This window comes from Bubalus bubalis, chromosome 5 (assembly GCF_019923935.1).
Source record: "Bubalus bubalis isolate 160015118507 breed Murrah chromosome 5, NDDB_SH_1, whole genome shotgun sequence".
In the NCBI taxonomy this organism is placed as follows: domain Eukaryota; kingdom Metazoa; phylum Chordata; class Mammalia; order Artiodactyla; family Bovidae; genus Bubalus; species Bubalus bubalis.
Window position 1 is genome coordinate 10,143,138 of NC_059161.1, and position 22,330 is coordinate 10,165,467.

At 37.7% G+C, this 22,330-nt stretch overlaps 1 protein-coding gene across 4 annotated transcripts in view; it reads right to left on the reverse strand.

Moving 5' to 3' along the window:
• The window catches only part of NSL1 (NSL1 component of MIS12 kinetochore complex), a 70,098-nt gene that overhangs the window by 37,683 nt on the left and 10,085 nt on the right, over positions 1–22,330 (reverse strand). For all 4 annotated transcript variants that reach the window (XM_025285444.3, XM_025285443.2, XM_006054049.3 and 1 more), the window contains exons 3-5: positions 15,262–15,392; positions 13,689–13,743; positions 56–123 (exon numbers count right to left, since the gene is read on the reverse strand). In XM_025285444.3, the coding sequence (XP_025141229.2) occupies positions 56–123; positions 13,689–13,743; positions 15,262–15,392 (254 nt within the window). The remainder of the gene's footprint in view (positions 1–55; positions 124–13,688; positions 13,744–15,261; positions 15,393–22,330) is intronic.

Genomic DNA, 22,330 nt, shown 5'->3' on the forward strand with positions numbered 1-22,330 from the left:
GAAAGCAAATACCTAGCTACACATGTTATTCACTTATAATTTAGTAGGTAGTTACCTTCATGGCTTCACTGATCTCCTTAGCTACTGCTCCTCCTCTGCATCTCAAGTTTTCCAACCGAGGGGCTGCAAAGAAACCACCAAACAATATTTTAGGCTTTTTAATCTAATACCAAGTCATAAAAGACAAGCACGTGCTATCTGGACAATAATCTGTGAGGACTCTTCACCTTTATTTAACAAGAAAATCAGAGGTTATTCTATATAGAAAACAGAAGATAAGTGAAATAACATACTCTATTTATTTGACTAGAATAAGAAGGGAGGAAATAATCTTAAAAGAGTGTGGATAATATACCAATACAAAGTACAGGATGTTGAAATGGTGAAAATTAGGAAGCACAATGTATCTACAAATGAGATGGCCTTATTAAAAGTGTTACATCAAAATAATTCCCTACATTAAAACATTGGAAAGTGTAGGGATTAAAGTCAATAGAAAATATTATCTCCCACTTTGAAATTCCACCATAATTCAGATTACATTCAGTAGTTCAGTAATCACATCCACTTAAAAAGAATTCAGAGATCATACAGTCATACTGTTGAAAGGCGATGGGGAACATAGAATGGATAAGACAAAAACAGAAATATGAGAACTATGGAGAAAACGGCGTTTCCCAGGTGGCACAGTGGTAAAGAATCCAACTGCAGATGCAAGAGACATGGGTTCAATCCCTGGGTCAGGAAGATCCCCTGGAGGATACAATGGCAACCAACTCCAGTATTCTTGCCTAGAGAATCCCATGGACAGAGGGGCCTGGCGAGCTACAGTCCATTGGGTTGCAAAAAGTCAGACACGACTCAGTGACTCAACAGACAGAAGATATGTGGTTGACCTTTGTGGATAGATTCAGAGTAAGAATCAGTGAAGTCTCTCAGTCGTGTCCGACTCTTTGTGACCCCATGGACAGTAGCCTGCACCAGGCTCCTCCATCCATGTGATTTTCTAGGCAAGAGTACTGGAGAGGGTTGCCATTTCCTTCTCCAGGGAATCTTCTCAACCTAGGGATCAAACCCAGGTCTCCCACATTGTAAACAGAACGCTTACTGCCTGAGCCACCAGGGAGTAAGAATAAAGACAAGCAATCTAATTAAAAATTTAATATTCACATAATTTCTTATCACTGTAAAAAAGTTTTTAATATACAGTGTGGCAATAATAGGAAGTATTTAAAAATAATTTTTATTAATAAAAATGAGATTCCTACATTTTGTGTGCTTCTGTTAATTCAGTAACATTTGGTTCTATTAAAAAGACAAATCTTCCATTACATATTTCCCATTAGCTTTGTTCTACACACTGTACCAAAATCCTTTGCAAGTAAAAATGTTGAAAATTTCTAAGTAATTCATCTTTTGAAAAAAGGGAGTAGGAAAGTTGTAAGTGAATCTAAAACATTTCATAATCAGATTGATAAAATGCAACTCTAGTTGCAAAGACTTTTTTAGTTCAATTTACCTTTCCTGCATATGTAAATTAACAGAGATAGAAAGAATATTTGAAGAAATATGATGATTAAGTCAGAATGGTGGCTACCTCTGAGAGCAGCAGAATATTGACCAGCAAGGAATATAAGGAAACTTTTTGGGGTACAGAGTGTCTGTAAAATTGGGAAGCAGAATAAATATGTGTTAGTTACATTTGCAAATAATATAGTCAATATCTTCTTTTTTAACTTCAAGTTACCTTTTCAAGTAAAATTTAAAGCAATGGATCTAACTGTTAACATGTAAAAAATGAAATAAATAGGATATTTTCCTGATGTTTCCAGATTTTTGGACAGTGTGACTATATTTACTGTACATATGAAAACATAATGGGCACATTATTTGAAAAGGTACTATTTAAAAATAGGTTTATCCTATGTTAAAGAAGTTGTGGTACATATACACAATGGAATATTACTCAGCCATAAAAAAGAACACATTAGAGTCAATTCTAATGAGATGGATGAACCTAGAGCCTATTATACAGAGTAAATAAGTCAGAAAGAGAAAGATAAATATCGCATATTAATGTATACATATGGAATCTAGAAAAATGATACTACTGAAGAATTTATCTGCAGGGCAGCAGTGGAGAAACAGACAGAGAATAGACTTATGTACATGGGGAGAGGGGAGGAAAGGGTGAGAGGTACAGAGAAAGTAACATGGAAACTTACATAACCATATGTAAATAGATAGTCAGTGGAAATTTGCTATATGTCTCAGGAAACTCAAACAGGGGCTCTGTATCAACCTAGAGGGGTGGAATGGGGAGGGAGATGGGAGGGAGGTTCAAGAGGGAGGGGATATATATATATATACTGATGGCTGATTCAGGTTGAGGTTTGACAGAAAATGACAAAATTCTGTAAGCAATTATCCTTCAATTAAAAAATGAATAAATTTTTAAAAATAAATATATTTTAAAAACCATAAAAATAGGTTTATCCTATGTTTCCCAACTCTGCAGACAGTATCTAGATCCAAGCAGCAGTTACATACTTTAATATGTATATATGTGTACAAGTTCATCAAGCTGTGCACTGTATATTATAGTTCAATATATACAAACATACACATAATATTGAACAAAATCTTTTTCAACATTTACTCTAGAAAGTTGTATTCAGTTCAGTCACTCAGCACGTAGTAACACATGTAACTTAACAAAAATTTTCTTCTGCAAACACACACTGATGGACAATAGCTGTTTTCCATCTGTTGCACAAGCAATAACAATGTAAAAAGTGCCAAGTAGTTTGGGATTGCATGTAAAATGGAGTTAGGTCCCAGGCTTGGATAACTACAAACAGATTTTCATACATGAATGTTTGGTGCTGGACTTAACTGCGTTTAGTATTCTCGGCCCCTGACTATAAAATGCCAGCTATGCCCTCCCATTAGTGCTGTAAGTAAAAATTTCCCCCTATTTTTCAAAGGACCGCTAGGGGGCAGTACGGCCCCCGCAGTGAGAACCATAGTGTTCCTATTTTTCAGAATTTTCTTGGGAACAAGAACCTTATTCTCTTAGTCTTGGACTCCCTCCTGCTGAACACAGTGTCTGACTTGTAGAGTAGGTGCTTGAAAAGTATGATGGATGAAGGCTATGACAAAGTTTGCCATGGAGGCACAAAGGTGAGGTCAATGCAACAAGGGAATTGAAAGGCGAGTAAAAACTTCATAGATGTTGTAAGAGCTATGTTATAACATATGTTATAGACTAAGAAGATTTCATACTGGGTGGCTGGGGGTGAGTGGAAATAGGAGGTGGGTGGTAGAGGATGTGCTATACCAAAACAAGAGAATAAATCAAGAAAGAAGAAAACACAGGAACCAGGAAACATGATCCAAAACAGAAGTAAAGGAAATTCCCAGGATGATGAGGAAAGAAACAGATGGAATGAAAGCTCTTCAGCAGGTCTAAATAGCAAACAGTCCAGATTTGAACAGGAAGACAAAAGGCTCCCAGAGGAAAACCTCCAAGAAAAAAGGAAAGGGTTTTATTTATTTATTTTTTTTTTCTTAAGTGGATTTGATGGAAGTGTTTACTATATTGAGAGGAATTTTACCGTTCTATTGAAGTGTTTGGGAAAGAATCAGTGAAAGACACATCAGCAAACAAAGCGAACAGAAAAATAAAGCATTCCAAAGCGGGGGGTAGTAAGATGTTCAAGAAAGAAAATACATTCATCGTATGATTACCTGACTCATACTGAAGAACATTTACATAGTCATAACAATATCAATGCTTAATACTACTGATGATTTTTGACAAAAATGAAAGTGAAGCTGATGGGTGTAGATTATTCTTTTGACAAACTTGGCTATGAAAAGGAGAGTTCAGGTAAAAGAAACAAAAGGAAAGGAAGTTTTCCCTACACGTGTTCTTCTGATAGTGCATTTCTGTAGTATTATGGGCTGTCATACAATGCCAATCAATCCTAAGTATTAACTTTAGCAACTCTGTGATGGAAGCAGGTTTCATCAACCTCTTTTTTTTTTCAGATGGGAAAAAAGAAGATGTGAGAGCTGAGAAATGTATATGAACTAAACGAATAACTGAATAAACACTAAATAGAGTTAGAAACTCACAGCACACACTCTTCTATATTCTATACGTAACTTTTCAAACTACCACTTTGCCAGGAATTATACTATACTCATATGAATATATGAGTTATAAGTTATAAGTTAACAAACGGTCAAAAATTTTGCTACAATAAAAACCTCTTAAGATAAAAATGAAAATAAATTATGCCTAGCAAAGAATTTTAAAAAGTCTAGAGTTAAATTTGTTTCAACTATTAACATTTAAGTACTGTTTTGTTTTTAGTTAAGTAAATGAAATTCCATCTTTGAAAACTAAGGAGCATCAATAATTTTAGGAATAAAACTAAACACACAAACATTTTAAAAAACCCAAAAAGGGGGGAAAAATAAACACACAAATATGATCACTAAAAATGAAATACGTCGTCTGTAAATGTATCGGAAAAGCATTCACCAGCATTAACATCTACTCAGGAATTCAAAATACACAAACTTTTCAATTCCTCACTTAAGATTATTTTAAATGAATGTTCCACTTGCTGTAACTAGTAAGAGCTTACAGGTACTCCTGATAAACAAACATCGGACTTAGGAATGTCTCACGTCCAGACGCCTGGTCCCTGCCATGCAGGAGATGGATGGGCTTCCTGCAGAAGCATTCTCAACGGCTCTCTCCATCACCTAATGGGAACACCTTCATGGCACCATTATTCATTGTCTCACCACAAACAAAGGTATCACTGAACCCAAATGATTACCTCCAAATTCTATGTATATGTCACGCAGTAGAACTAATGTGCATCTGAAGTGTGATTCTCCTAATATTTTTCATCATAAATGTGTAGTATTTCAGCTACACTATATGTTACATGGGGCTTCCCTAGTGGCTTAGTGGTAAAGAATTCTGCAATGCAGGAGACACAGGTTCAATCCCTGGGTTGGGAAGATTCCTCGGAGGAGGGCATGGCAACCCACTCCAGTATTCTTGCCTGGAGAATCCCATGGACAGAGGGCCCTGGTGGGCTAGAGTCCATAGGGTCGCAAAGAGTCGGACACAGCTGAGTGACCGAACACATGTAGGTTTACATAGGTCTTTAAAGGGTAGCCAGAAAGTTATTTATTTATAATACCATTTGCACATTTTTTCAGGGGAGAAATACAGTTCAAATTTCAAAGTTCAGATTAAGTATAAATGTCTGAAATGTAACCATTTGTAAGTGGGTGACTACCTGTAAATATTCTAACAATGGCTTAAGCAAGCTGTCATTATTACGAAAAAAGAGGAACTGTCTCTAAGTCCTTTGCCTGTAGGGTCAGCAAAAGAACTATCATAAAGTCTACTACAGAGAAGCTTAAAATAGATCTTTGTCATCACTACATGTTTAGTGAAGGACAGGAAATAATAAAAAGGGAGCCTTGTCAATTAATTTCAAATAACTTTTTTTAAAAGTTGATGATATGGAAAGAATGATTAGTTTCACGAATAGGATCACAAAAGTTATTAATAACAAATGAAAACTCATCCTATTGGTAGGTAGTTAATTAGAAGACTGCTGCAAAGATATATATATAAAAGTTAGCTCTTAAAAATGTGGAAGTTAGGCACCCTTGAGTACACTGCCTTCCCTAGTCACTTGCTTTCTAAAACACAGGGAAATGAAAAAGTGGAAATGAAAGATTGAGTAATCAACCTTGTTTTGCTTTTAGGTCATTGCACTGACTAAACTAGGAAACATGAAATTCCAAAAGCCTGCACAAATTCAGAAATTCAGCAAGAAAAAAAAAAAGCATTAACTGAGTGTTTCCTTTCCATTTCCACTGTATTTTATGAACATGTATGAGCAAGCATGCATAATATAGGATGTTTGGCTTATACTAGTTTCTAAAAAGGGTAACTAAAGGCATGAATAAGAACCATGAGTTAAAAAGTAGCATCCCTGGTGAAAAGGAAACCAAAAACTAAGGAGTGGCTTATGACTTTCTGGAAGATAACACTTTGCCACACTTTTAACTCATCTGTTTAACACATGTGCTAGGATCCTTGGCATCTACTCACACCTGCACCTCACCAGCTCCTTCAGTACTCAAGAACTGCATCTGTCTTAAGGTACCACATATTTTCAAACTCCTAGCTTGTGTTACCTGGTCTCAGTCAAGACTCTAACCTTCTCCTGTAATCCTCTTCCCCTCTATTCCTTCCACTACAGCTCAGTAGTCTCTTGTTCTATGAATACTCAAGCTCATTCTTAGGAACCTTGTTCTAGCTCTTCTAACTGAAAAGTTCTTCCTCTTGATTGTCACAAGATAAAGTCCTTCTTGCTACTTCCTCAGAAAAGTGTTTCCCATCACCTAAACACATCACCCTAGCACTGATGTTATTTATTTTTCTATTTGTTGCTACTTTCCTTCTCCCACTAGAACATAAGCTCCACAGAGCAAGGACCCTGTCTGTATCGTTCACCATTACATCCTCCACAGTGAGAATAGTTCTGGCATACCGCAGACATTCAATAAATATGCTGAATGCATGGGTGAATAATAGTCATGTGGTAAGCATTTACTGAGCATGATGCTATATGCTGGTTTCATATAATGCAAACAAAAATGCAAAGTAAAAAACTCATGAAGCTTTCAGTTTTGTGAGAAACCATAAAGAAACAAACAAGCACATGTCATAACAAATGATATTATGGAAATAAACAAGTATTATGACAGAGAACTGGGGAGAGATTACTTTTACCAGGATGAGTAGGAAAGATCTCTCTGCGGAGGTAGCATTTAAATAAGAAAAACTGAGAAGATGTCAACCTTAGAAGTGACTGGGGGAAGTAAACTCATGCACTTATGATCATTTTATCTATGACAAAGGAGGCAAAAATACACACTGAATAAAAGACAGTCTCTTCAACAAGTAGTGCTGGGAAAACTGGACAGCTCTACATGTAAAAGAATTAAATTAGAACATTGTCTAACACCATATACAAAAGCAAACTTTGCTAAAATGGATTAAAAATCTAAATGTAAGACTGGATACTATGAAACTCCCAGAGAAAAACAGGCAGAACACTCTGACATAAACCACAGCAGTATTTTTTTTGGATTTGTCTCCTAGAGTGATGGAAACAAAAACAAAAATAAACAAATGGGACGTAATTAAACTTAAAAGCTTTTGCACAGCAAAGGAGACCATCAGCAAAACAAAAAGACAACCTGAGGAAAAAATACTTGCAAACTATGTGACTGACAGGATTAATTTCCAAAATACACCATCAGCTCATATAGCTCAATAAATAAATAAATGGGCAGAATACCTAAATAGATATTCCTCCAAAGAAGACATACAGAAGGCCACCAGGCACATGAAAAGATGCTTAACACTGCTAATTATTCGAGAAATGCAAATCAAAACTACTATAAGGTATTACCTCATACCAGTCAGAATGGCCATCATCAAAAAGGCTACAAATGATAAACCTTGGAGAAGGGGTGGAGAAAAGGGAACCCTTCTACACTACTAATGGGAATGTAAACTGGTGCACCCACTATGGAGAATGGTATGGCAATTCCTTGGGGAGTCCCTGATAGCTCAGTTGGTAAAGAATCCGCCTGCAGTGCAGGAGACTCTGGTTTGATTCCTGGGTCGGGAAGATCCTCTGGAGAAGGGATAGGATACCCACTCCAGTATTCTTAGGCTTCCCTTGTGGCTCAGGTTGCCATGAATACACCTGCAATGAGGGAGACCTGGGTTCGATCCCTGGGTTGGGAAGATCCCCTGGAGAAGGGAAAGGCTACCCACTCCAGTATTCTGGCCTGGAGAATTCCATGGACTGTATACTCATGAGGTTGTAAAGAGTTGGACACGACTGAGCAACTTTCACAGCAATTCTTTTAAAAACTAAAAACAGATCTCTCAGCAATTCCACTCCTGGGCATTTATCTGGAGAAAACTGTAATTCGAAAAGACATATAGCCAACACTATGTTCACAGCAGGACTATTTACAACAGCCAGTCAAAACATGGAAACAAACTAGGTGTTTACTGACAAATGAGTCAACAAAGATGATGTGGTACATACACACAATGGAATACTTCTCAAACACAACAAAGAATGAGATGCCATTTGCAGCAACACTGATGGACCTAGAGATTATCATACTAAGTGAAGTTAGACAAAGACAAATATCGTACAATATTGCTTGTATGCGGAATCTTAAAAAAATGATATAAATGAACTTACTGACAAAAGAGAAACAGACTCACAGCCATAGGAAACAAATTTATGGTTACCCAAGTATAAGAGGGGTAAATCAGGAGTCTGAGATTAAAATATACACACTACTGTATATAAAATGGATAACCAACAAGGACCTACTTACTATATATTAATAGCATAGGGAACTCTACTCAATATCTTGTAATAATCTACAATGGAAAAGAAACTAAAAAACAAATACACACCCACACGCAGCTGAACCACTTTGCTGAAAGAGAGGGTCTACAGAGGGCCAGAACAAAAAGGAAAGCTTTTGAAATGAATCTGGAAGGGCCAGGTCACATAAAGGAATGGTGAGAAGGTCGAAGTCTATAATGTATTCTTTAAAATTGGAAGACTTTAGGATTTTAAGCAGAGAGGAATGAAAGTTGATTTGTGTTTTTAAGAGTATCCTAAATTTCTAGTCAAGCTGGTCTTGGAAGTTCATAAACTCCCCACTTTTGTCCAAAGTACCACTGGATAAATACAGAAAATTTTTAAAGACAAATTCAAAGCATGTACAAAGTAAATTTCTATGAACCAGAAAAAAGTAGACGAGAAAAAGCTGTTAAGTCAGGCTAAAGCTACAGATCCACTGGAGGGCAGACGGAAGGTAGGCAGTAAATAACCAGGAATTTGCTCCCCACAAGATAAAACGGTATCAACATGCACCAGAGGGGCAGGGAATGGGGAGAGCTGGCCTCATACATGAAACCAAGGGTTCAAATGGAGTTTTCCTACCCTGAAAAGGAGGCTGGGGGAAAAAAAAACCAAACTGAGCTACTGAGCTGTAGCATACTTAAAGCTACACTAGATGATGGGAGAAAATGCCTCAAAGCCAGGGCCTATATTAAGCTGCCTGCTGACTTAGTGACTAGATCCACTATCACCAATATTACAGTGGAACAGGGGCCCTCCCAGTGTCAATTTAAGATGTGGTTCTTGCCTGGGACTGTTCAAGGGCCAGACAGAAGGCAACCACAAAACTACTAGACAGGAAGAGGGGAAAGCAGCAATAAGAAAGTAAGCACATGAAAAACTTGGTCAAGAAACACTTGCTAAGCAAAATTCTTAAATATATGAAGAAATCACAACCATGAAAGACAGCCAATATAACCAATGTCAAGGAGAGGAATTTGCTGCAGATAAAATAAAAATAGAGCAATCTGAAAATGATTTTAAGGTTTCAGTTCAGTTCAGTCATGTCCAGCTCTTTGTGACCCCATGAATCGCAGCATGCCAGGCCTCCCTGTCCATCACCAACTCCTGGAGTTCACTCAAACTCATGTGCATCGAGTCGGTGATGCCATCCAGCCATCTCATCCTCTGTCGTCCCCTTTTCCTCCTGCCCCCAATCCCTCCCAGCATCAGGGTCTTTTCCAATGAGTCAACTCTTCACATGAGGTGGCCAAAGTATTGGAGTTCCAGCCTCAGCATCAGTTCTTCCAATGAACACCCAGGACTTGTCTCCTTTAGGAGGGACTGGTTGGATCTCCTTGCAGTCCAAGGTACTCTCAAGAGTCTTCTCCAACACCACAGTTCAAAAGCGTCAATTCTTCGGCGCTCAGCATTCTTCATAGTCCAACTCTCACATCCATACATGACCACTGGAAAAACCATAGCCTTGACTAGACGGACCTTTGTTGGCAAAGTAGTATCTCTGCTTTTGAATATGCTATCTAGGTTGGTCATAACTTTCCTTCCAAGGAGTAAGCGTCTTTTAACTTCATGGCTGCAATCACCACCTGCAGTGATTTTGGAGCCCCCCCACAAAAAAAGTCTGACACTGTTTCCCCATCTATTTGCCATGAAGTGATGGGACCAGATACCATGATCTTCGTTTTCTGAATGTTGAGCTTTAAGCCAACTTTTGCACTTTCTTCTTTCACTTTCATCAAGAGGCTCTTTAGTTCCTTTTCATTTTCTGCCATAAGGGTGGTGTCATCTGCATATCTGAGGTTATTGATATTTCTCCCGGCAATCTTGATTCCAGCTTGTGCTTCTTCCAGCCCAGCGTTTCTCATGATGTACTCTGCATATAAGTTAAATAAGCAGGGTGACAATATACAGCCTTGATATACTCCTTTTCCTGTTTGGAACCAGTCTGTTGTTCCATGTCCAGTTCTAACTGTTGCTTCCTGACATGCATATAGGTTTCTCAAGAGGCAGGTCAGGTGCTCTGGTATTCCCATCTCTTTCAGAATTTTCCACAGTTTGTTGTGATCCACACAGTCAAAGGCTTTAGCATAGTCAATAAAGCAGAAATAGATGTTTTTCTGGAACTCTCTTGCTTTTTCCATGATCTAATGGATGTTGGCAATTTGATCTCTGGTTCCTCTGCCTTTTCTAAAACCAGCTTGAACATCTGGAAGTTCACAGTTCACATATTGCTGAAGCCTGGCTTGGAGAATTTTGAGCATTACTTTACTAGTATGTGAGATGAGTGCAGTTGTGCGGTAGTTTGAGCATTCTTTGGCATTGCCTAAAGGTTTAGGATCCTCCAATAGCTAAAGAAAGGCTTCCCAGGTGCTACTAGTAAAGAACCCACCTGCCAATGCAGGAAACTTAAGAGACATGGTTCCGATCCCTGGGTCAGGAAGATCTCCTGGAGGAGAGCATGACAACCCACTCCAGTATTCTTGCCTGGAGAATTTCATGGACAGAGGAGCCTGGTAAGCTACAGTCCAGAGAGTCACAAAAAGTCAGAAACAACTGAAGCAATTTAGCATGCATGCAATAGTAAAGGAAATCATAACAGACATTACAGATGAAAAATACATCATGAAATAAAACAAGAATAGTACAAAAACAGAAGAAATGATAAAGCAAAGTTAAAAGATTAAGTTAAAGATTTTCTAGAAGATGAGAGTCCTCAGACAAATTATACATGGAGTTGTGAGTGGAAGATGAGAAGAGGAAGCAAGCAAAACAAATTAAAAAATCCCCCCTACCCAAAACCAAAAAAAAAAAAAAAAAAGTGTATACTCTATTTAAATAAAATTGTGTGTATGTGTACAAAAGCATAAAAAAATTACCAGTAAGAAGCACAGAGATGAACCATATGCTACATAGTTGAATGAAAAAAAAAAAATCACAGAATAAAATATATTGTATATATATTAACAACTCAAAACTCCCTATGTCTATCTGCCCACATACAAATGTATTGATAAAGATCTAAGATTAGACATATCAAGCAGTTACAGTAATTGTCTATTTGAAGGTGTGTGACATCAGATATTTAGAAAAGGCAGAGGAACCAGAAATCAAATTGCCAACATCCTTTGGATCATTGAAAAAGCAAGAGAGTTCCAGAAAAACATCCATTTCTGCTTTTTTGACTATGCCAAAGCCTTTTACTGTGTGGATCACAATAAACTGGAAATTTCTGAAAGAGATGGGAATACCAGACCACCTGACCTGCCTCTTAAGGAACCTGTATGCAGGTCAGGAAGCAACAGTTAGAACTGGACATGGAACAACAGACTGGTTCCTAATAGGAAAAGGAGTACATCAAGGCTGTATATTGTCACCCTGCTTATGTAACTTATATGCAGAATACATCATGAGAAATGCTGGGCTGGATAAAGCACAAGCTGGAATCAAGACTGCCAGGAGAAATATCAATAACCTCAGATATGCAGATGATACCACAATTATGGCAGAAAGTGAAGCACTAAAGAGCCTCTTGATGAAAGTGAAAGAGGTGAAAAAGTTGGCTTAAAGCTCAACATTCAGAAAACTTAAGATCATGGCATCTGGTCCTATCACTTCTTGGCAGATAAATGGGGAAACAGTGATACTTTATTTTGGGGGGCTCCAAAATCACTGCAGATGGTGACTGCGGCCATGAAATTAAAAGATGCTTGCTCCTTGGAAGGAAAGTTATGGCCAACCTAGACAGCATATTAAAAAGCAGAGACATTACTTTACCGACAAAGGTCCATCTAGTCAAAGCTATGGTTTTTCCAGTAGTTATGACTGCATGTGAGATATGGACCATAAAGAAAGCTGAGCACTGAAGAACTGATGCTCTTGAACTGTGGTACTGGAGAAGATTCTTGAGAATCCCTTGGACTGCAAGGAGATCCAACCAGTCCATCCTAAAGGAAATCAGTCCTGAATATTCACTGGACAGACTGATGCTGAAGCTGAAGCTCCAAAACTCTGGCCACCTGATGCGAAGAACTGACTCATTGGAAAAGACCCTGATGCTGGGAAAGACTGAAGGCAGGAGGAGATGGGGACGACAGAGAATGAGATGGTTGGATGGCATCACCGACTCGATGGACCTAAGTTTAAGCAAGCTCTGGGAATTGGTAATGGACAGGGAAGCCTGGCATGCTGCAGTCCATGGGGTCGCAAAGATTCAGACACAACTGAGTGAATGAACTGAACCAAACCAAACCGATAACAAAGTAAGTGTTACTAGGTTAATGTTTATTGTCAAACACAGTGGCTGTGATAATTTTAGCCAACTTCAGCCTGCATTTGCTTCCCCCTCTCCGTTTATCCCATTGGCTTGGGACACTTTGAAAGGGCAGGGGACATGTTAGAAGGTAAATCAGAATTCAACAAGGGTGAGGTATTCAAAGCCATAAGTATAGAAGTCCCATACAAATAAATCAAGATCTTAACTGTTTTACAAAGACTTCAAAATTGGTACTTTAGAGAGCCAAAGGCAAATTCCAAAATGTCTCTTAGGAAAATTGTTACACATTTTTCAAGGTAAGAATAGAGTTATTTAAAAATACGCATGATCCACATTTTTAGCAATGTTAGTTCTGTTGCTGGATTTACAAAGTTTATATTCTTTTTATTTCTTTGTGTTTTACAAGATGCACCTAAGTGGAAAACAGAACTGAATTCAAAGGTGTAACAAGTGTACATATCTCTTAAGTTCAATATTATATTTTTATTGGATTTTATTCTGTAAATGATGAAAAACCAATGATGGTTATCACAAGAAGAAAAGATACTATGAGTGCTTTAATAGTCACTTTGGCTGTAATGCAAAGAATGGATAATATAATAGTATTAAAGACGGGAGGCTATTATAGGAGAAGGTGGATGGAGAAGGTGTAATACTCTAGGTTAGGAGACTGCTTAACGGAAGTCCAGATTCCTGGGTCCTGACCCTAGGAATTCTGAGATGGTAGGTTTAGAGCTAGTTCTCATAAACCTAAGTGAGAAAAAGACCTAAACACTTATGACTGGGAGTGAGTTAGAGCATCAAAGGGAAGATACCCCTGATGTTAAATCCTTTAAAGGAGTATCAGGAACTCCTAAAGTTACAAGCTCATGCTTCATTTTTACCACAAATGAATACTGGCTCACCTGGATCAGGGTCATATTTTAGGTCCAACAGATGTACAACAGGGTGGTACTGCTTCTAAACATAAAATAAAACAGATTTAAATGAACAACTAGGTGACTTACAGAAACATTTTCTTTGGCTAATATAAACAAATATTAGTCAGCAGTATAATTCTTTTGCCAAAAAAAAAAAAAAAACCCCAAAACAAAACAAACGTCCAAATTAGATCCTGTAGGGAAGGCAGGAGAAAAGAACAGATCAAATTAAGTTTGAATTATACCTTTTAGAGTACTGCCACCTACTGCATACACTAAGAAGCAGCAACATAAATAAGCATACAAGCAAATTAAAGGCACAGTGACAGAATCTTAAAGTATAAGGTAGTTTTCAAACTATTAACGGACTGTTTTCAAAGGTTCATTTTAAGACAAGTGGTTAGAACTCGAACTCATATTCACACAGAAATCTGTTTTTAAAAGTGTCAGCACACTAATGCCTGCCTGTGATACACTGGGACTGCAGTAGCAGAACTCTAAGAACAGGATCCATAATTCAGGCAAAAAGGAAGTGGAAAATGTCCTTTCTCATGCCCAAAGAAGCAGGAGCCAAAAAAGTTTTTTGTTTGTTTGTTTTAAAGCTGTCTTTAGTATCCTCATCCCATTCATTTTTGCATCAATTTTTAAACTTCCACAGCAACACCCCATCTAGGTCAGCAAACTTTCTTTTATGTAATATTGACTACAGGTTTTTTGATGGGGAGGGTGGGAGCAGGAAGAAAGGGTAGTAATAGGGAGAAAGATACTGGAAAATAAATACATTTTGAATGTTTTTCCTGAGGAAACTTTAAAAGTAGATGAGAGAGATAGGAGTGGGGTATTTCTTGGAGAACTGACATTTCTATGGAAGAAATGAAAAAGAAAAATTTTGCTTATAACTATTTTTTCTCATAGAATGATAAGTAAAATATTTTAGATAAAGTACCTGCTTCACTCTCTGAAGCAATTCCTGAAAACTAAGCAACTGGAAAATTTATATGTGAGTATGCTAATTTCAAAAAGTAAGGACAAACCGTTAAGCAAAACTGAAAGCCACATTTATGTCTCACTCCAGAGGCAATGCCATTCCAGCAAACCTCCTTCTGCCTCGTCATAATTTTTGGAGCAAAAGAAATTACACAAAATTCATAAAGCAAATTTTGGCATTATAAACAGGTAGTCTCAATCTTCATCACCAAAATACATAGCAAAGACAAGGGTCTCCCAAAATACGTAACTATATACAAATAATGTGCCAAATACAAATCACAAATAGAAGGAAGAGGCTTAAAAAATAAATTTCTTTCTCCTTCCTGGACTCAGAATTAAGTTATTGTCAGTCGTCCATCTTCAAATTCTACTTTATTATCAACAGTATTGAAAACCTAGAGTGACTTATAGGGTAAGTTTTATAATAGACAAGCAGTAGTAATTCAGGCATGAAAAACAAAGAAACCGAAATATCATTTATCTCCACTTGATCTTATACTTTAACTTTTTTACTGTAGTAAAACAGACATTACATAAAATTTACTATTTTAAAGGTAAATCATCTTACCAGAATCTCTTGTTGTGCCTTTATGATTTTGATGACATATTCAAGGATCTTTCTGGGATACTGCTTACGTTTTGTGGCTAAATCAACTATGATTTCATCAAACTGGTCTTCAAGGACTTTGATATCAGAATCTATTTCAAGTGAAAAAATAATATAAAAAATTCCTTAAAACAGTTTATATTCTATATGAAAATGTAACATAAATAAACGAAATTTAGAAAACACAAAATTTAAGGAAAACAAAAATGGCAGGTTAATGGATGCCTCACTTTGGTGACTGATTCATCTATTCATTTAAAAGTCAATTACTTATTGAGCCCCTGTGGGAATCCAAGCCCAAATCAGAGAAATACAAAGATGATTAAAAAAAAGAAAAAAAGACACAATGAGGAAAAACTTACAGGACAAAGGAATTAGAAGAAAGTTATCAAATAAAGTGTATAAAGCAAATGAACTAATCTCTAATATAAAGCACAGCATACTGATTGGCATTAAAACAAAATCCAACAATCTAATGCCTAAAGAAGACACACAAAAATATATGTGGGCTAAAATCTACAGAATAATTTAAAGCATGCAGTATCTGTGCAAATATAAAAAGAAAAAAATGTAGAGTTTTCTATTATGGCAAAAAACTAAGACAAATTAATAAGGTTATGATTATGTTAAATAAATTTTCATGAAGTCATATTAAATAAGAGACTATCTAACAATATTACATGTGTCAGTTCCAACCAATATAGTAACAATATATTCTGAAGAACTATTGATTAAAACTGAAAAGTATAGTTGTACCTGGAAGCCATATCAGTTTATAATGTCAAGCTTAGTAAATATGAAATTAAAGATAAATACAAGTTTAAAATCTGTATCAAATAACAAATGACGTAAAACTAACCCTGTAATAGAAAATTTTAATGACAAGACAGAAAAATAACTTTAAAAAAAGAGAGAGAGAAATACAAAGATGAACATAACGCAACCCCTGTTCTCTAAAAGCACATGGTTCACTGGAAGAAACTACGGATAACTGCAAAACAACTTCACAAAAGCAATGGAGGTGTGAATAAAATGCTAGCAGGACAAAGAACAACCTGAACAGTAACTATGCCTTGGGAATCTGAGACTTTAAAGAGAAAGTAACATTTGAATTGGATCTTGAAATATTGATATAAGTGTAAATAAACTGCATAAAAAAAAGGTAGGGAAAAATAATATGGAGAAGCACATGAAGCAGAGAAAACAGCATCAGCAAGATCAAGAGTCTTTAGGAAAAAGTTCTAAATGGCTGCAGGATAAAGTATAAGGAAAAAAGGATGATAATATAATGAAAGAACCATACTGAAAGCATTTAACATTTGATTTTAGTATTTCTTTGATTTGGCTAAAGCTATCTTATCAGCTGCTTTCCTATGTTTTAAAATACAGTAGACCCTTGAACAATGTGGGAGTTAGGGGCACCAACCCTTCACACCATCAAAAATCCAAACATAACTTAATAGTTTCCACATCTGTGTATTCAACCAACTACAAATCATGTAGTACTGTAGTATATATATGGTGAAAAAAAATCCCTATATAAGTGGATCCTTGCAGTTCAAATCTGTGTTGTTCAAAAGTCAACTGTACTGATTCTCAAACTCCCGGAGAATGAATACTCACCTGGAGAACTTGTCAGAACTAAAAAACAGCTATACTGAGGTAAAACTGTCATACAGTGAACTGCACATATTTAAAATACACAATTTGGTAAGTTTTGACATGTGTATACCCTTGAAACCACCACCACAGTCAAGATAATGAACATAACCACCACCCTAAAAGTTTCCTTATGTTCCCCTGTAATGTCCCCCTCCAGCTCCTTCCAAACTGCTCTCTATCCCAGGCAACCACTCACCAAATTGTCATCACTATATTCTAGTTTTCATTTCCTAGAATTTTATATAAGTGAAGTCATATAGTACACATTCTTTTGTAAGGAGAAGGGGAGAAATTTTGATTCTCAACAGAGGTCTCTGGAATGAGGCCCAGAAATTAAGCACCTCAGATGAAATGAATGCAGGGAATACATTAACCTTATTTTGAAAATTATTTTTTATTTTTACTTATTTATTTGGCTGTATTGGATGGCATGGGGGCTCTCCAGTTGTGGCTTGGTTACCCCAGGGCATGTGGGATCTAAGTTTCTGACCAGGGAAGGAACCCTGGTCCCCTGCATTGCAAGCCACATTCTTATCACTGGACCACCAGGGAAGTCGCTGGAAATTATTTGTTTAAAGTAGCAAACATTAAACAAAAATACTAAAAAGCTATGTCCTCGGCTTAACTGATTTTGCATCCTGTGTTCTGCTATGTCAAAGTCTACGGCAGAAATAGATCTATTTATCTTACTGAGTAGAGAGCTTCATTATGGAGACGTCTGAAACATGTTAAATACATACTGGGGAACATTTTGAGACACTGCTGACATATATCAGCATAAACATACGTATCAGGTAAAGATTAATGAGGTCATGTATGACCTTTCATTCATCAAAAAAATATTCACTAAGTCCAACTAAATTACTTCTTCTGAGAGCATTATGAGATATAGTCATTATTACTTTGAATATTCATTTAAATGAGCAGTCTTCCCTATATTTTAATTCATTATTTTAAAAGTTCAATCACTAGTCTGAAAGGAATATTGTTACTATTTCACAATCAGCTATCAAAAACAAGTCTCCCAGGTAAATCTTCTGTGTAGAGAAAATGGTTTCTTAGCGCCACCTAATGATAAAGCTAAAAACTGAAATGTATAAATTTAGTTCAGTTTAGATCAGTCGCTCAGTCGTGTCCAACTCTTTGTGACCCCATGGACCGCAGCACGCCAGGCCTCCCTGTCTATCACCAACTCCCAGAGTTTACTCAGACTCACGTCCATCGAGTCGGTGATGCCATCCAACTATCTCATCCTCTGTCATCCCCTTCTCCTCCTGCCTTCAATCTTTCTCAGCACATCAAGTTCTTTTCCAAAGAGTCAGTTCTTTGCATCAGGTGGCCAAAGTATTGGAGTTTCAGCTTCAGCATCAGTCCTTCCAATGAATACTCAAGACTGATTTCCTTTAGGATGGACTGGTTGGATCTCCTTGCAGTCCAAGGGACTCTCAAGTCTTCTCCAACACCACGGTTCAAAAGCATCAATTCTTCAGCACTCAGCTTTCTTTAAAGTCCAACTCTCACATCCATACATGACTACTGGAAAAACCATAGCCTTGACTAGACAGACCTTTGTGGGCAAAGTAATGTCTCTGCTTTTTAATATTCTGTCTAGGTTGGTCATAACTTTTCTTCCAAGGAGTAAGCATCTTTTAATTTCATGGCTGCAGTCACCATCTGCAGTGATTTTGGAGCCCAAAAAAATAAAGTCTGACACTGTTTCCCCATCTATTTGCCATAAAGTGATGGGATCGGATGCCGTGATCTTAGTTTTCTGAATATGGAGTTTCAACCAACTTTTTCACTCTTCTCTTTCACTTTCATCAAGAGGCTCTTTAGTTCTTCTTCACTTTCTGCCATAAGGGTGGTGTCATCTGCATATCTGAGGTTATTGATATTTCTCCTGGCAATCTTGATTCCAGCTTGTGCTTCTTCCAGCCCAGCATTTCTTATGATGTACTCTGCATGTAAGTTAAATATGCAGGGTGACAATATACAGCCTTGACGTACTCCTTTTCCGATTTGGAACCAGTCTGTTGCTGTCCAGTTCTAACTGTTGCTTCCTGACCTGCATACAGATTTCTCAAGAGTCAGGTCAGGTGGTCTGGTATTCCCATCTCTTGAAGAATTTTTCAGTTTGTTGTGATCCCCAGAGTCAAAGGCTTTGGTATAGTCAACAAAGCAGAAATAGATGTTTTTCTGGAATTCTCTTGCTTTTTCGATGATCCAACAGATGTTGGCAATTTGATCTCTGGTTCCTCTGTTTCTGAATCCAGCTTGAACATCTGGAAGTTCATGGTTCATGTACTGTTGAAGCCTGGTTTGGAGAATTTTGAGCATTACTTTGCTAGTGTGTGAGATGCATGCAATTGTGCAGTAGTTTGAGCATTCTTTGGCACTGCCTTTCTTTGGGATTGGAATGAAAACTGATCTTTTCCAGTGCTGTGGCCACTGCTGAGTTTTCCAAATTTGTTGACATAAATTTAAGCAGGGAAGAATTTGTCATTAGTCTGGCATCCCCACTGGCTCAGGGGTAAGGAATTCACCTCAATGCAGGAGACGTGGGTTCAATCCCTGGGTCAGGAAGATCCCCTGGAGAAGGAAATGGCAACCCACTCCAGTATTCTTGCCTGGGAAATCCCATGGACAGAGGAACCTGGCAGGCTACAGTCTATGCTGCTGCTGCTGCTGCTAAGTCACGTCAGTCGTGTCCGACTCTGTGCGACCCCATAGACGGCAGCCCACCAGGCTCCTCTGTCCCTGGGATTCTCCAGGCGAGAACACTGGAGCGGGTTGCCATTTTCTTCTCCAATGCATGAAAGTGAAAAGTGAAAGTAAAGTTGCTCAGTCGTGCCCAACTCTTAGCAACCCTATGGACTGCAGCCTACCAGGCTCCTCCATCCATGGGATTTTCCAGGCAAGAGTACTGGAGTGGGGTGCCATTGCCTTCTCCGGCTAGTTTATAGGGTCATAAAAAGTTGGATACGACTTAGCAACTAAACAAATATGTACTGGGTTGGCCAAAAGGTTTGTTTGTTTTTTCCCGTAACTAGCTCTAGTAGTGCTTAATTGTCTTAAATTTCATTAGCAATTTTGTTAAGAGTGTACTGTGACAGCTGTCATATCAGTGTGTATTTTTAAAAAAAGCTTATCAATTGGTGAATTTTTGAGTAGCCATTTTAATATTGATCATAGAAGAAGAAAGCAACATTTTCAGCATATTATGCTTTATTACTTCAAGAAACATAAAAACACACCTGAAACACAAAAGAAAATTTTGTGCAGTGTATAGAGAAGATGCTGTGACCAACTGAACATGTCAAAAGTAGTTTGTGAAGTTTCATGCTGGAGTTTTCTAAAGGGACAATGCTCCATGGGTAGGTAGACCAATTGAAGTTATGAGCCATCAAATTGAGACATTAATCGAGAACAGTCAACATTATACCATGCAGAAGATAGTCAACATACTCAAAATATCCAAATCTAGCACTGAAAATCATTTGCACAGCTTGGTTATGTTCATCACTTGATGTTTAGGTTCCGCATAAGTTAAGCGAAAAAAACCTTCTTGAGCATATTTCCATATGTGATTCTCTAATGAAACATAATGAAAAATGTCCTGTTTTAAAGCAAATGTGACAGGAGATGAAAAGTGGATATTGTACAATAGTGTGGAACAGAAGAGATTATGAGGCAAGTGAAATGAACCACCACAAATCACACCAAAGGTTGGTCTTCATCCAAAGGTTATGTTGTATATATAGTGGGACTCAAAGGGAGTCCTCTATTATGAGCTCCTTCCAGAAAACCCAACAATTCATTCCAACAAGTGCTGCTTCCAAGCAATAGGTGAAAAGTGTCTGGAATCAGTCAACAGAAAACACATCATCTTCCATTGAGATAACACAAGACCACATGCTTCTTTGATGACCCGACAAAAACCGTTACAGCCTGGTGGGGAAGTCCTGATTTCATCCACTATATTCACCAGACACTGCACCTTCAGGTGTCCATTTATTTCAGTCTTTACAAAATTCTCTTAATGGAAAAAATTTCAGTTTCCTGGAAGACTGTAAAAGGAACCTGAACAGTTCTTTGCTTAAAAAGATAAAAAGTTTTGGGAAGATGGAATTATGAAGTTGCCTGAAAAATGGCAGAAGGGAGTAGAACAAAACAGTGAATATGTTGTTCAGTGAAGTTCTTGATGAAAATGAAAGACTGTCTTATTTTTTACTTAAAAAACCAAAGGAACCTTTGGCCAACAATATACTATGTGCCAAACCAAGTACTGAAAATATAGTGATGAGAAAAATATATATATTCCCTGCTCTCAAGGAACTTACTTTTTAATTCTTTTTTAAAAAATATATTTATTTATTTGGCTACACCAGGGCACAGCTGCAGCATGTATGATCTTTGATCTTCATTCGGGCACGGGGGATAGCCCTCTCAGAGTAGAGGGGCAAGGAGAAAGTTGGTCTCACTTGTATATTCATTCTTTCATTTGTTCACTCATATGCACAATAATCTCAGTGAACAAAACACAAAAGCCTCTGCCCTTGTGAAACTTACTAATTGATTATATGTATTAGATCAGATACAAACCCTATTAATTCTATCTTCTGAACATCTCTTGAACGCATCTTTCTTTTCTCTTTCTTAGGGTGGTCTTCACCGTCTTTGGCTGTGTTACTGCAATAACTTCCTAAGGTCTGAGAGGTTCTCCCTTGAATTTCTCCCTTCTCCAATCTGTCCCGGACACAGTCAGCAGTTAGATTCTAAAACACACACTTTTTCTTGTTACAGTAGTGCACCCTTATCTGTGGTTTCACTTTCTGCAGTTTCGGTTACCCATGGTCAACCACAGTCTGAAAATATTAAATGAAAAATTCCAGAAATAAACAATTCCTAAGTATTAAATTGTGTGCCATTCTGAGTAGCATGATGAAATCTCCGGCTGTCCTGCTCCATCCCACCCAAGACATGAACCATCCCTTTGTCCAGTCTATCCTGCCCATTAGTCATTTGGCAGCCACCTTGGTTATCAGATCCACTGTTGCAGTATCTCTGTGTCTGTGTTCAACTAACCCTATTTTACTTAATAATGGCCCCAAAGCACAAGAGTTGTGATGCTGGCAATTTAAACAGGGCAAAGAAGGGCTTCCCTGGTGGCTCAGTGGTAAAGAATCTGCCGGCCAACGCAGGTGACACAGATTCGATCCCTTGTCTGGGAAGATCCCACACGCTGCAGAGCAACTAAGCCCACAGCTAATTGAGCCTGTGCTCTAGAGCCCACGAGCCGCAGCTACTGAAGCCTGAGCTCTGAGCCCATGCTCTGCAACAAGGGAAGCCACCTCAAGGAGAAGCCCAC